At 28.5% G+C, this 15,299-nt stretch overlaps 4 protein-coding genes across 4 annotated transcripts; 2 read left to right on the forward strand and 2 right to left on the reverse strand.

Moving 5' to 3' along the window:
* The first annotated feature begins 1,671 nt into the window (after nucleotides 1-1,671).
* On the forward strand, nucleotides 1,672-2,557 carry LOC113559311. Its single transcript, XM_026964986.1, has 3 exons — nucleotides 1,672-1,863; nucleotides 1,936-2,164; nucleotides 2,251-2,557. The coding sequence occupies exons 1-3, from the start codon at nucleotides 1,729-1,731 to the stop codon at nucleotides 2,487-2,489; spliced, it is 603 nt and encodes a 200-aa protein (XP_026820787.1). The 5' UTR covers nucleotides 1,672-1,728; the 3' UTR covers nucleotides 2,490-2,557.
* LOC113559312 (60S ribosomal protein L35a) lies at nucleotides 2,546-4,416 on the reverse strand. The gene is made up of 4 exons (XM_026964988.1): nucleotides 4,256-4,416; nucleotides 3,823-4,098; nucleotides 3,098-3,256; nucleotides 2,546-2,638 (listed from the first exon to the last, which is right to left on the reverse strand). The coding sequence occupies exons 2-4, from the start codon at nucleotides 4,096-4,098 to the stop codon at nucleotides 2,615-2,617; spliced, it is 459 nt and encodes a 152-aa protein (XP_026820789.1). The 5' UTR covers nucleotides 4,256-4,416; the 3' UTR covers nucleotides 2,546-2,614.
* A 469-nt stretch (nucleotides 4,417-4,885) lies between these two features.
* On the forward strand, nucleotides 4,886-10,256 carry LOC113559310 (ubiquitin carboxyl-terminal hydrolase 1). Its single transcript, XM_026964985.1, has 8 exons — nucleotides 4,886-5,396; nucleotides 5,937-6,086; nucleotides 7,753-7,997; nucleotides 8,077-8,282; nucleotides 8,347-8,657; nucleotides 8,724-8,984; nucleotides 9,041-9,221; nucleotides 9,301-10,256. The coding sequence occupies exons 2-8, from the start codon at nucleotides 5,948-5,950 to the stop codon at nucleotides 9,911-9,913; spliced, it is 1,956 nt and encodes a 651-aa protein (XP_026820786.1). The 5' UTR covers nucleotides 4,886-5,396; nucleotides 5,937-5,947; the 3' UTR covers nucleotides 9,914-10,256.
* Nucleotides 10,257-12,176: 1,920 nt separating this feature from the next.
* Nucleotides 12,177-12,930, reverse strand: LOC113557453. Its single transcript, XM_026962983.1, has 2 exons — nucleotides 12,487-12,930; nucleotides 12,177-12,411 (listed from the first exon to the last, which is right to left on the reverse strand). Exons 1-2 carry the CDS (start codon nucleotides 12,928-12,930, stop codon nucleotides 12,268-12,270), a joined length of 588 nt encoding a protein of 195 aa, XP_026818784.1. The 3' UTR covers nucleotides 12,177-12,267.
* Between the last annotated feature and the right edge of the window lie 2,369 nt (nucleotides 12,931-15,299).

Here is a 15,299-nt window from a genome sequence, read left to right on the forward strand (position 1 = left end):
GGATGATATTATTATGTTTTAGTATTAATACATTATCATTAATCACTGAACTCTAGAGTTCAGTGCCATTAATGGGATTACCTTTCATCAAGATCAGTGGTCATCAACCAACAGCCCGCGCTGCAATTGTATACGACACAATTTTAAAATTTAGAATGACAACAATTTTTTTTCATAGAATATAACATTTTTATTTTTGTTTTTTTTTGGCCTGCAAACTTCTTTTTAATTTTTGAATGTGGCCTGAGAGTCCAAAATGGTTACCGACCACTGATTTAGATATTAGAACAGTCTAGAGATCAACATTATTATTTTAATAATAATTTTGAAAGTAGGTATAACAAATAAATGCTATGGTAAAATTAGTTATGTAATTTTAATTCTTCACTTAACACATTTACAGAACTCAACTTGGTAACCTACGTATATTTCTCTATAATATATTTTTTAATATGATATGTAGCTATTAAAGTCTTTATCTTACTTTAGTATTATGTTAGTTCAATTAAAGTTTTTCTGAAAACATTATATTTATTATATTATTAGTATTTAATTATAATATATATTATATTAACTTAAACAACTCAAAATTTATTAAATTAATTCTAAATTAATTATTATTTTATTAATTAAATATAAATACCATATAACAGTACCTATATAATAGTATAATAAAAATAAGTCTTAAGTTTCCACCAAATTTGAATTTAAAATATCTAAAAAATAATTGTCCATAATTTCTCTTAGATATTATGGTTTCAGTATAAATTACTCATGAGAAATTTTGTAATACATTTTCAAGAATTTTGACTCGGTAAGTTATTTTTTAATATTTATAGAAAAAAAAAACCTAAAACAATTGGAAAATTATCATGTTTAAACATGGATAACAGAATAGTAAAAATTAGGTGAAAAATTAATTTTGTGTAAAAATTCTCGTCTGTCCATAATTTTTTCTTTCCAGATTATAAAATAAGGTACTGTGCATTTTGATCTCTCTAAAGTACTACCTAGGTTAAGTAATAAAAAATATTTTTATAAATCTATGTTAAAAATCATAAGTAAGCAACAAAAAACAAGTCCCAGATTGAAAAAATTTCATATTTTATACATACAAAAATAAATCATACGATTTTTTAGAAATTTAATTTTAAGTTTTGAGCTTTCAGATTTTCAAGTTTTTGTGAGTGACATGGCCACATGGGTTTTGGTTATATTTGAAGCAAATCCTTGGCAATAACCACCTTTAGGATAGTATAAACTAGGTGTTTTAAAATATAAATATATATGAATTTTGTCTATCAAAATGAACTAAGATTTTCATGTATAAACCTTATTTATATGTTATTGTATGTCTAAACCGCTAATACTTGTCAAAAGAGGAGGATCCACTAAGACACTAATACTATTAATTTATCAAGATATTAAGACTGATGTAAAAATAAATTTTTTTTTTTTTTTTTGTTTAAAAGCAAAATTATAAAAGGAAATATTAAAATATATGATAATTTACAGTATTTGATTGTCATTTCATTTTATCAGTGTTTGTGGTATGACAGGAAGTATAAATTTTTGATAATTCTTTAAAAATAAAATGATATAATTTAACCTACTTAAAGGCTAAATTTAATCTCGTTAAAGTTCAAACTACCTACACACTGAATGGTTACTAACCCACCAGATACTGTATGGTGGTTTAAACACTCGCATCTATACTTTCAAAGCAAAATGGGCCCTCTGCATTTGGTTACATTACAATTTATTATCTATGCATATTCAGCATATGGTGGACCTATTAACGATGACCAAGAACTAAAACCATGTCCAAAAATCAAACCTTTCAAAAAAGTCAACATTGATCAGGTAAAAGTAATACTTGTTTATCTAAAATAACGTAATTTTACAACAAAATAATTGGTAAAATTAATTTGGTAGTTATTGGGGAAATGGTTTTTGGCTATAATGGTGATAGAATCGGAACACGAAGAATTTGTTGAAGATGGTGTTTGCATTCATGGTGAACTTTTGCGATATAATAAAACCACGCTGAGACAAGTATGGAACATCGATAATCCATTATTAATTGGTGATCACAGTGCTGTAATTGAATTGCCAACAATAGAAAATGAAATAGGAATTTGGTCAATACAAAGTCCTTTAGGAGGTGCACTATATTAACACTTGTTACAATATTTTCTAACAATATATTATTCATTATTTTTGATGTCCATAAATAATGATTTTGTACAGGAGATATAACAGCAACAATAATTGATGCAGATCCTGACACACATTTGATATTGGCGTTTTGTGGTAAAAAAGGATCAGACTTATTACACATGTGGACTGTAGTTGTCACACGTCAAAATGGAATTTCAGCACCAGAATCTTTAAGATTGTCAGCCATTTTGGTCAAACATGGTTACAATCCAATGGCAAGTAAAATTATAAGCTGGAAAAATTGTCCGATTTATACCATGATACCTTGAAGTATTAAGTTATTTTGTAATTATAAACCAATAGAAAAATAAATAAAAATACAGAATTATACAATTTTTTTAATTTTTTTTTATTTTTTTTTTAAACTGAAAATTGTCAATTGTATTACAATAGCTTATATACGAGAAGGATACAACATCTGAAACAAAAAATAAAATAAACAGTTGTTAGAATATGGAATTATAATACGTGTATCATTAAATTAGATGGGTTCAACTTAATTGTTTTTAAACTCAATTTAAAAAAATTAAACTATAATAAATTATTAACTATACTTGTAGTAGTAACAAAATTTTTAACATTTTTGTTCATAACAAAAATAGTCTAAGCAGTCATTTACATTTACAAAATCAACAAACAATTTTTTTGTTTAGTATTTGGTTTAAATCTAATATGGGGATGTATAGTTTAGTGTGTCACTGCTCAAAAAAATCGAGGTTTGGTAATTCCTGCTTTAACATGAATTATAATTTGTTTAAAGGAACTCAATACCCAATCATGCTTAGAATCATTTGATTTAAATAATATACCAGTTATAATTTTAGCTAAATTATCTTAAAAGAAAATTTTGAGATATAACATTATAAAAAAAGCTTACAATCCTGACACGATGACCCATCGCTTTAGCGGGAAGGTTGGTCTTAAATTTTGCTCGTACAGATCCAGTGGCACCATGGGGACGGGTTACTTTACCCCAAATAGCACGGACCTTAGACTTCTTCTTTGGGCGTCCAGGAACTGACACTAATCGCTTAGCCTAAAAACAGAAATTAAAATACCTTTATTTTAAGCAGCTAATTTCTAATTTACATAATCAAAAAATAATAAAACAATTTATCATCATATAAATTATTAACAATTATTAGAAATAGTCAATAGGTACAATTAAAATCTTTTCGTAACATTTAGTTAAAAGACGTTATACATTTGAGATAAGTTATGTTGGCATAAAGTTAAAATTAATTTAAATCATGTAACACTATCATTAATAACTTATATATCTAGTAAATTAAATTAACAGACATTACTGCTATTAATATGAAATTTGTTATGTAGGGTAGCGTTACTGCAAAAGCAGAATAGGTATCATATGATAGTCAACTGTCATATTGCGTTGCTTTAGATATTGAGGCATTGACATATTTCAAAGGAAACTATACTAATTAATAATAAAAAAATGTGTTATTGTAGGTGGTTTTGGAAATTTAAAAAAAATGGTAAGTATGTCAATGTGAATAAATGTAAAATGGTGTTCTTAAGGGCACTAAGGATCCGAGATAGAAACCACACACTTTTATATTGTTATAATGAAATTATACTCACCCTGTAGACATAAGCGACACGTTTTCCAACGTAAAACCAAGAGTCAGCCTTGGAATCACATCCGTCTACTTTGAGTAGAGCGGTGTTTTCGTGTTGATTGCGGAGTCCTCGTCGGAAACCTGTGAACACTGCTCGGGAGTACAAACGTCCGTAAGGCCTCTTCTGACGCCTTTTTTGTTTGACTACTTTCTTTTCTTTGTCGGCAGATTCGACGACTTTTTCAGTTTTGACCTTTGCGGCCGATTTACTGGCTTTTTTAGCTGACGCCTCCGGCATCTACAACAGGTGAAACAATACACGGTTTTGAAATTTTATCCAATTCGATCCTTCGATTTGGTTTAAGATTCGCGATTAATCTAATAATAATGACCACAGCCAAAGGTACTGAGTTGTATTTAAAAACTAAAAATGAATTCCAAACGAAAATACATACCTTTATAGAGCGTTGAAACGTTGATGAAAATGTATTAGTTCGACGAAAACGGCGAACAGTAGAAACAGGAAAGAGGAATTATCGCACAGTAAACAAACGTACTATAACCTGAAAACGACTCGTGTGTCAGTAGGTGGTGGGAGGTGAAAGACCGTATGTATGCAATCGTCATGGAGGAATGTAACACAAAGTGATAAGCGCCTTCCACCCGAAGGTGTTTAAATATTCGCGGGTCTATCTGTCAAAATCCAAATCGTAAATTTAAACACTGCCACTCTATTATCTAAGACATTTGATCTATGTAATATGTTGTGTAAATCTAGTCTGTGGGCCAGGGATGGATTTAGGTATGTGGTGGCCCCTGGGCGGAATGCATTATGGGGTCCCTTATACATAAACAAGGAAATATATTTTTTTTACTTATTAAATAACATTTATTATCATATTTAATAGTAGTAACAACATAGAACAGTGTTCTATGGTAACAATTAACTATTTATTTAATAATAAATAATTATAAAAACAATTAAATCAATAATAACTATATAGTATAAGTAATATCATCATAATATTTTTCCCGTATCCTAATTTAAATATCATAAAATTGTTGGGGCCCCTGGGCTGCAGCCCCACTCAGCCGTCCCATAAATCCGGCCGTGCTGTGGGCACGAGAGATCGTGAAAACCCGATCGGCGGACGGCACGGATATAGATAATACTATCTTTAATCGTGGTGGACGGGAAAGAAATACCTCCAGAAGGTTTTTCCTCCAGAGGTGGTATCCCCATTCCCCGGCGTTCAAGTGCCCGCACGCACCAATTATTGTCGGTGTTGTGTAACTGTGTAAGTACAAAGTTGTGTTAACACGACAAAATGGTGGACCAGCCCGTGTTGTCGGTTCGCCTGTGATAATCGTCTCGTACTCTCGTTGACTGTCGTAGGTGAAGCGGTTTAGCAGATACTCGATAGAAAACTGTAAAAAGCTACTGCTGGATTAAGAACGCAAGTGCTGATCTCCGTCCGCCAAACGTGCCCGAGAACACTAAACGCGCACTCGCGGTTCGGTGACATTCGAAAACGATCACCGTGGATTCTTTCTATGCACACACGTTATTTCCATGAAATCTCCTATGTCCGATTGGTGAGTGTAACCGACCATGATGATGTTGTGGTTGTTGCTGTTATTGTATGCTCTCCAATCTCTATCGATGGTCGTTATATTATCATCACGTCATCCGCCCCTTTGGGCGCAACTGCAAGTTTGTGTGAAAACAAACTGACTGTGTCTGTACGTCGGTCGAATTTAATGTCGTTGGATCATTGATAGTATTCCGTCTTACCAATTGGGCTTGCGGTTTATGTTGTATTTAATTTGTTCAAGTGAATTACGCTTCTATATTCATTCTATGAATGTATGTAATAAAGGAGTTAAATTTAACTGTAACTGAACTTGAATTATTCCAATAGATTTTAAATCATTAGATCTTGCTAAATCTTAACGAAGAAATTGTAACCAGTTTTTAAATTATTACTGGTTTTTAGATAATAGATAGGTACCTGTTGAGAAGTTTTTTAGTTTGATAAAATCGGAGTTCTTGATTCCTAATTAAACTTTATGGATTAGTCTATAGAAGTTCAGTTCCATCATTGTTGGTTAATATATTTTAATTATTTATTTTAGGGTTAAGAAAAATGACAGTTTTATCGTCAGCAGAGACAGCTGAACAGCCACCACGCAAGAAGTTGTGTTTATCAGCATCCAGGCAACTACAATCTAAATCCTATGCACTCTCTCAACTTAACCCGATGGCATCACCTCTTGATCAGCCTGGTAACTGAAGTTTACAATTTTTCCAATCAAGTTTTGTTAATTTAAAATTCAAAAGTTTTTAATTGCAAAAAATTGCTATTTTCTAAATCAAAATTGTTCGCGATTAAATAATTTATATTAGTTGTTAATAATTGCTGTTCATTAAGTCTGTATTATTATACTTTTCATTAGTGATTCAATAATTTTTGAATATGGAACCAGACTTCGAAAGCCACGTTATGTGGTTTTTATTAGGTTACAGTTTTCTAATGTTTACTGTTCCTTTCATTGGATATTTTTCTATGAAATATTTTCTTGGTCAAGTTTTAAATATCCAAGGATATAGAGTTATAGCTATATCCGTTATTTTTGCTGTTATTATTGTACAATTGATTATTTATAGTTATGTAAAACAAGCATTTAATGAACCTGTCGATACAGTTGATGATACTGATGGTCATGAAGATGATGAAAAAGTGGTTAACAATGAAAAAAAGGATCAATAGATTTATACAATTTTTATCATAACTTATTATTTTCAGCGTTCTTTTATTTTAGTGATGATAAGCAAGTTGTAAAATTATTCCATATAGATTTTAAGCGTTCCTTATAAACTTTATTATTATAATCTTATAAATTTATTTTATTATTTACATTCCAATATTATTATTAATAATTTATAATCGTGTTGTCTGTCAATTAACAAATTTATCTTATAATAATTTTATAGATTGGCTGGTAAATATTTTAATTTTAAATGAATAAATATATATATTGTTAACCCCATTTATAGTATTTTTTTTTTATCTTTATGCACATTCTGTTAAAAAAATATTTGATAGAAAAATCCTATGCACTTAATTATTAAAATAAATCTTCATACCTACTTATATATTTTATCTTATAATTTACTTAAATTGTCTACACATTTTATATAATGTGGCTTAATAACAATAAGCAGTTAATATAAAATGTAATTTGGTTCTTGAGTTAAATGTATGTTTTAAAATATTACAGTGATATAATATTCACTGAATGAAAGAAATTATTTAATCATCAATACATAATTATTTTATCACTTTAAAAAGTTAAAAGGTATTATTCAATTATTTGTATGTGTTAGTTTTAAATTTTTTAAGATATTGTTTAATTATTACTTTAAAATATATTGGAATTAATTAATTTTCACTACATAATATACATATGAGTTATACATGACACATGATATTAGAAGGAAATATGGATGACATGATGATTAACTTAAATTAGGTGGTATTTTTAAATATTTTAATTAAAACAATTATAAACATTTTTTATAGGTATAAATTTCTGATAAAATATTTATAGAACTTTTGCCATTTGGTATTGATAATTATTATATATACTATTTTTAGTGTAATCTAAATTATTGTAGTATTTTGACTGATATTTTCTGTTTGGTACTGACATAAAGAAAATTTGATTTGGTGTATTGAATATTTTATTTATAGTTTAATTTAAAATTTGAACTTAGTAAAAAATAAAAATGCTTTACCTGTGTAAGGCTTTTAAATAATAAGTTTGTTCCTGTTGAGTAATTAATTAGTTTGTTCACAGTAATATAATACTTTTATTTATATTACTTGTTATGAAATGTAAGCTTACATTCTATTACAGAAAATTTATAATATTTTAATTTTCTTTAAAGTTATCCGGCATATCAAGCAACAGCAACAACTACAACAGCAACAACAGCAGCAGCAAATTAACTGTTCTTGTGACAATGAAAGCAATGGATCCCCTGGTGTGGCAACTTTATGCAATCTTGGTAACACTTGTTTTCTAAATAGTGTTTTATACACATTGCGATTTGCACCTTCATTTTTGCACAATCTTCATCACCTAATCACTGAGTTACAAGAGATCACTGGGCGGTCGACCAATGGACTCAAGGTACCATATTTAAGCATATATGTCTGTTATTATATTTTGTTAGAATTATATTTGCTCATTTAATTTTATTTTTCTATAGGGAAAATGCTCTTCTCTGGGTAGAAGTACTAGCTCAGTTAGCAGCAAAATGTGGAACTTTCAATCATCATTAAATGTTAGTATGAATGATCTAAAAATTATACAAGTTACTGAACGTCTTCATCAAGTATTTGAAGCATTACATAATTGTGAGCTCAAAGATAATTCAGATCCATATCAACCTGAAGTATTTTTGCAATCTTTAAGGTAATAATAAATTACTAATGTTTTTATAAATATTATTAATTATATTTTAATGTTGTGTTAATAGAGATGTCAATCCAATTTTTGAAGGAAATCAACAACATGATGCCCATGAACTACTTGTCTGTTTGTTAGATAATATTCGAGAAGGATGTAAATTAATCATGCAGCATTCTGCTCAAGTAAATTGTTTTGTTGCACCTGCTCCAGTTATTCAACCTGTTGCACCTAATAAATTGAAAAAATTTTCCGGACAAGTACGAAAATCTTTAAAAATTGCATCCAGTAGTAAAACACGACCAGTCAATGGCATTGTTCCGCCCAATGTTAATATTACTAGTGATAAAGTGGTTTTACCCGAAAATGACAATTTTGCTGGTACAAAAGTTATTCATTAATCATAAAAAATCTAAAAAATTTACTTATTAAATATTTTTTTTTTAGATGATAAACAAATGTATGTAGTTAATGGAACTACAAATGCAGTTCAATCTGATGAAAATGAAAGCATTCCTAGTGGCAGCAGTAATAGTAGTAGTAGTACATCAATGTTTGATGATTTCCAAGGTGTATCCTTACTTCGTACCACATGTTTAGAATGTGAATTTGTTACAGAACGGAAAGAGAGTTTTTGTGACATCTGTGTTCCTATAAATGGTTTAACTAATGGAGACATATCACCTGAAAATGAATTCAACCCATATGGTTTGTTGTTTATTTCTATGTTTATTTAATATATATTAATTGTGCATACATTCTAGATTATGACAATGTAAACAAATTATATCATTCTGCAATAGTAACTGAAGAATATTTACAAGACACTGATAAATATTGGTGTGAACAGTGTTGTCGATATAATGAAGCTAAACGAAGTGTTGGATATGAAAGTTTACCTCGATTGTTGACATTACATTTAAAACGATTTTGCACCAACTATAGGTATAAAATTACATTTGTTCATTTGCTTAAAAATTATCAGCATACCTATGTATAAAAATATCAATCAATTAATTTTTAGAGCTGTTGTGTCAAAAGTAAATGAACATATGCCAACTCCTTTAACATTGGAGTGTTTTTGTGAAGAGTGTTTATCTCTCAATTCACAACAACAAACTCGAGCACATAGTTACCAGCTGTACGCCATAATAATGCATTTGGGTGCTACAATTGCTTCTGGGCATTATGTTGCATACGTTAAGGCTCAGGACAATCTTGACGAGTATATCAACTGTCCTCGTGATCGACGCAAGACTGGAAGTCTCTCAGTCACACCCAATGGTACTTTACCAGCAAATTATAAAAAATCATCAATTTCAAATGGTCTTTTTCGATTTCTAAAAATATCTTCGAAAACATCTTCTGGTGCTCCTAATAGTCAATCAAGTGATTCCATTGATGATTCGGGAAAAGTTTCTTCGATAGGACGGTGGTGCCGTAGTCTAGAATGTTGTGGAGTTAGAATATTAGATAACTCAGAAGGTGGAGATAGTGTGTGGTTAGAGTGTGATGACGAAACAGTAAGAACTATGTCGGTTGCACAATTAACACAAATTTTAGAATCCAAATCATCCAAGAACTCAGCATTAACTCCGTATTTATTATTTTATGTTAAAGTGAACCGCAGTGAATAATGAATTATTTACATCCATATTAATAAAAAACATGGTAATGTTCATTTTGTGACAAATTATAAATCAAAACTTCAAGTGTTGGCACCTTTACCAAAGACTAATATTTAAGCACACTTTGCCACTATAATAACTTAATATTTTAAAGTTAACTATACACAGAATATTTAAAATTTTTATTATTAATTTATACAATTACTTAGTATAATCAACTCCACCATTACATAAAATATACTATATCTAATTTAAATTAAATATATATACGATTATCATAAATATTAAACTATATCTTTCAACTTGAAGCAATAATTTATAATATTTTATTTTTAAAGACGTATTGATGATTGATGACTGTATTATTGTATATTATTTAGCAGCATAGTTGAGATTCTATTAATCTTTGTTATTCAAAATGATTGTATTACTGAAGCAATAAAAAGTATTTTATAACTTGGAATAAAGTTGAAAACTAAAGTTAAAAATAATTTTGATAAACGTTAGACATTAAATATTTAATATATTATGAAAATTACTAGAGTATACTTAATAGTAGTAACATTCATTATTATACATCATTATTTAAATTATTTGTGTGCCAAATTCTAAAATACTTTTTGTTCTTTTAATGTATTAAAAGAAAATAACGGCTGTGGTAAATTTTGATGTTAATAAATTAGATATTTTGTGTTAATTTCACATTAACATCGTTTAGATTGAAGAAAATTATAAGGTTTCACAAACAATTAATTTTAAAAATTGAACTTGTTAAAACTGTCCTTAAGTCTTTTTTGTAAAATTTACATGTTACATGTGTGGCTTACCTCAATTAATTGTAGTAAACATTAGAATAGGTGTATACATACATAAATGTTCATTATTGGTAATAGTCCCTTATACTCTAGTATAATTTTTAAACTATATATTGTGAAAATTTTAAAATTAAATTTGTGCTTATCTCAATAATAAATCATAGCTTTAATATTGTGACGATTATTATTATAGAGTTCAATATTTATATCTTCTATGAGTCCTAAAATTTTTATGAGTATGGCATACGGCGTTTTTTAAAAATAATTTTGTTTATTAATCATTTATAAGACTAAAGATACAGTTTCCCTGTAGCGTCAAAGAGTGGAACAGCACAGCGTCATGACGCCGCGTCTAGATGTTTACCTATGTCTAGACCGGTAATTGACGCTAGATGCTGCAGGGAACCGTACCTTAAAAACTTGATAAATATTGGATTATATTATTTCAAATGTTTATTTTGTCTGCATTTGATTGTATTCAGTAGTGGTAGGTTTTTTTTTTAAGAGTTTTTAATTATTGATGTGAAGCCTTATGGTTATAATTAATTATTTGCTTTTTATAAATGTGATATATTTGTTACTATAGACTGTTAGATTTCAAGCATGCATTAGTAATTTCCCACAAAATTAAATTAAAATCTAAGTTCTAATAATGCACAACTCCTATATTTAAATAAACGTAAAATGTATTATAATGAAAGGTCATTTTTGAATACAAATAACTTAATTGTAAAAACTGTTAGTGAATAGAGTTAGTTATATGTTCTTTAAATTGGAAATTGATTACCTTATTTTTGTTTAAACATCTTAAAATAATTATAATTGCATAAATAAGAAAAAATATGCTAATAATTTTACTCTCAAGGTAGGTATATAATAATAAGTTAGAATATTTGATGTTTATAAATAAAATATTAAGTTGTATTTAAATAATGTAAATATTAATTATGTTGTTTCAAAATATAATGTCAGTATCCTAATGAAAATGTGTCCTCAATTTTATAATTGGTACCCATTTACGTATTTTTTGTTTTAAAGAACAATTGTATAACAGAACTCATAATTTTTTGTCTTCCTTAAATATAATTGGCTCAAGTAATTTTTGTTTTCTCATTTCAAATCTCATTTCCATATACCTATGCTTGTATTATAAACAATTTTTATTTTAATTTTAATTTGGATATAAATGATTATGTATCTATATTTATTTTTATGGTTGCATATTGTTATGGCTTAAAATTGTGATTAAAACAAAATTATTTCTGTTTACCCATGTGCAGTGTTGTGTTTTTATTTATTTATTTTTTTGTTATACTTAAATGAAATATATGTTATATTAAAAAAAACTGTTGAATCCTGAATAATTTTTAATTTAGTATCAAAATTTGTAGTATCCCAAATTGTGTAACCAATAAAGAATACTCAGTAATTGAGACCATTTTATTATTTTTATCAAATCAATACTGTTATATTGATATATTATATTTATTTACTATTATAATACAAAATGTATAAAGGAAAAAAATAGTGTATATAATTAAAATGGTTTTACCAATCTAATGCACCTTCTAAGAATTCAAATGGTACATTGTCTTCAATCACAGTGTCAATATGCTTCTTTTGCAATGTTTTTTTGTTGGTTGCTACCATCTCTTTGTGACAGTGTTGCGCCAAAAGCCCAACAAATTGCTCCTAAACAATCAATATAATGTAATAACTAGGTAAGTTATTATTGATAAGTGTATCAACATTTGTACAGTAGCTTACTGTCGCCTTTGTGAGCAGGAACACTGCATCGCCAGCCACTATATTGACGTCCGGGTCCATTTTCATGATTAACTTCACTCGACCAGGCGGTAGCCCTTTATGGATATCTTTCGTCTTGACGTTTGGGGAATCCTCTTTCAGCGATTCAGTTGACTGGTCCGGATCGACATCCACCAGTAAATCGTCGGCTGTTCTGTCATTTTCGTCATCCGAATCATCGGTGTGATATTCGAAGGTACCAATTGGTGGTTTATTGACATTACAGTCAGTCATCTGGCTGTCATTTTCTACGATAGCGGGTCTGCGGTCTTCTTCATGTATTTCTTCTAATATTTCAGTCAATATGTCATCGTTGCTGCTGCTGGTGTTTTCGGGAAAAGTCAGCTTTACCGACATCGGTTCGCTGTCAAACAAGTTAGGCGAGTCGTTTTCCATTGTTTTCATTCGTTCCGGAAATAAGTGTTACAAAATCAAAATGTTGTATTTGTGCGAAACTCGAATCGTCTTGCGACGAATAACAACGCGCAAAAGCATTTAATGACAGTTCACGGCTAATGTCCACTATAGCTGTAACCTTTGAGTGAAGACCGTGGAGGATTTTATTTTGTTATGAAACTTTCGACATTATTATTCATTTGAGACTTCAAAGATATTATCGTGTTCAAAGATAACACTTTAAGCGGGAAAAATCATAACCTCAAAAATATTCAATGTGAAAAAAAATTAAAAATATACTAAGGTATAAGATCTATGGAAAAAATTTACGTGCACAAAGAGTTGTCGGACGGAAGACGGCACGGCGACTCATCGATCCGGTTAGGCCTTAGAGTAAAGAATATAGTTAAGCACTTAACAGTTAACAGTTAATTTATCTATTTGCTATTTGTGATTGGGAAATGCGTTTTATTAAAATATTTATGACTTGTATGCCAATAGAAACGTATATTATCGTTGATCGTGATATTATATTATGTTATATCTTTGAAAAGGTAAGTGCTTTCAAAATATGCTCTATTAATACACGATTATTACGATTTGTAAAATTATTAATAGACTAGGCGCCTACAAACAATGATTTAGGTAAAATAGTTATAATAAATAGTAGATTTTATCCATATCGTGCTACTACACAATAAATAGAATTAAATTTAAAAAAAATATATTTATTCTGTGGTGCTACATAGGTACAGGCTGTTTGAAACATTGGTATTGTACAAACAACTAAAAATACTTGAGATAACGAGACCTATGATTAAATTAGATATACCATATAAATATTAACTATTTAATATTTTTAAACTTAAAAAAAAATCTTTCATTATTATTTAGGTATTTATAATTATTTTTGTCTTGATCCGGTACAAACATTGAAGTCTACATACTATAATAAGAAAGTTTTATCTGCTTGATACAAACCATGCAGTAAAAACAAAATATTTATATTGAATTTCAGAGTAGATGTAATTTAAATGTTATGACAAGATTTTACATTTATTGTATTTATAAATGAATATTTGCATATTATGCATAATGCAAAAATAGCCCAATTTTTTTTTCTTTTGGGAGACTGAAGTTCCTCTACATAATATTTTCTTAAAATTTTGTATGCTTAATAATATATTATATGAACTAAATTAGTACTTTAACTAGAAAATGTGAAATCACTTATTTCAATACAAGATAGACATAAAAATAAATGTTTTTCTTACGTCTTTGAATTAACACAATGAAACTTCATACATAATATTTTTTATTAAAAACTATTTATATCATTGAAGCGTTAAGTATAATATAGTCATAGCCAGGTATATAAACAAAATAAAATTTGAGGGGGGGGCTTACAAAATATAGCAATACAAATTGTACCGCAACATAATAAAACAATTTTTTCCTCGTTACTCAAAATTATTTTTTTTTTTTGGGGGGGGGGAGTGTTTGAACAGCATACCCTGAATTCAGAAGTGCCATATGGGAAGGTGGCTGGGTGTATTTGCCATTTGGCATTCCTATTTTATCTGTTTTATTGGCATTCCATACAATATACAATATACATTGACGACTTAAGACTTATATGCACATTTTACAAGTATATAATGGAATTTTTAATCAATGATACAAGTAAGTGTTTTCAGCTTTATAGCTTTGTAGTGAGTTAACGGTTGAAGATAAAGTTCTGAAAATCTTCAAAGCACGTTCTCCAGTTTCGGTAATCTACCACTCTAAATGAAAATCTAGCAAAAATAAATATTTTTTTGACTGTGTAAAATTATTCGGTGGTTCTTTTATCATAAAACATTCATGCATTATTTCAAGAAGTATTCATGTTTTTAAAAATATTTTTTTACATTGTTTCAAGTTGTTAAAAAACAACGTTTTTATTAAAAAATTATATTTTTAAATATTTTTTATCCTTATATTTTTTTAAGATTTTTACTTTTTTGAATGACAACATAGAGTTTTATTTTCATACTCCAAAGCAGAATAATTTTCTGAGTATTTTGATACATAAAAATCAAATTTAGGGCGAGTAGTTTATGAGTTATAAGTATTTAAAGTTTCGATGTGCGGAGTGGAGTGGTACGGGGTTACCCTGCAAAATGTTTGTCCACTACTCCGCTTTTTTAAACTTTAAATACGTATAACTCATTAACTACTCGCCCTAAATTCGATTTTTATGAATCAAAATACTCAGAAAATTATTCTGCTTTGGAGTATGAAAATAAAACTCTATGTTGTCATTCAAAAAAGTAAACAACTTAAAAAAATATAATTTTTTAATAAAAACGTTGTTTTTTTATCAACTTGAAACTATG

The sequence above is a fragment of the Rhopalosiphum maidis genome, chromosome 4, assembly GCF_003676215.2.
Source record: "Rhopalosiphum maidis isolate BTI-1 chromosome 4, ASM367621v3, whole genome shotgun sequence".
NCBI classification, from domain to species: domain Eukaryota; kingdom Metazoa; phylum Arthropoda; class Insecta; order Hemiptera; family Aphididae; genus Rhopalosiphum; species Rhopalosiphum maidis.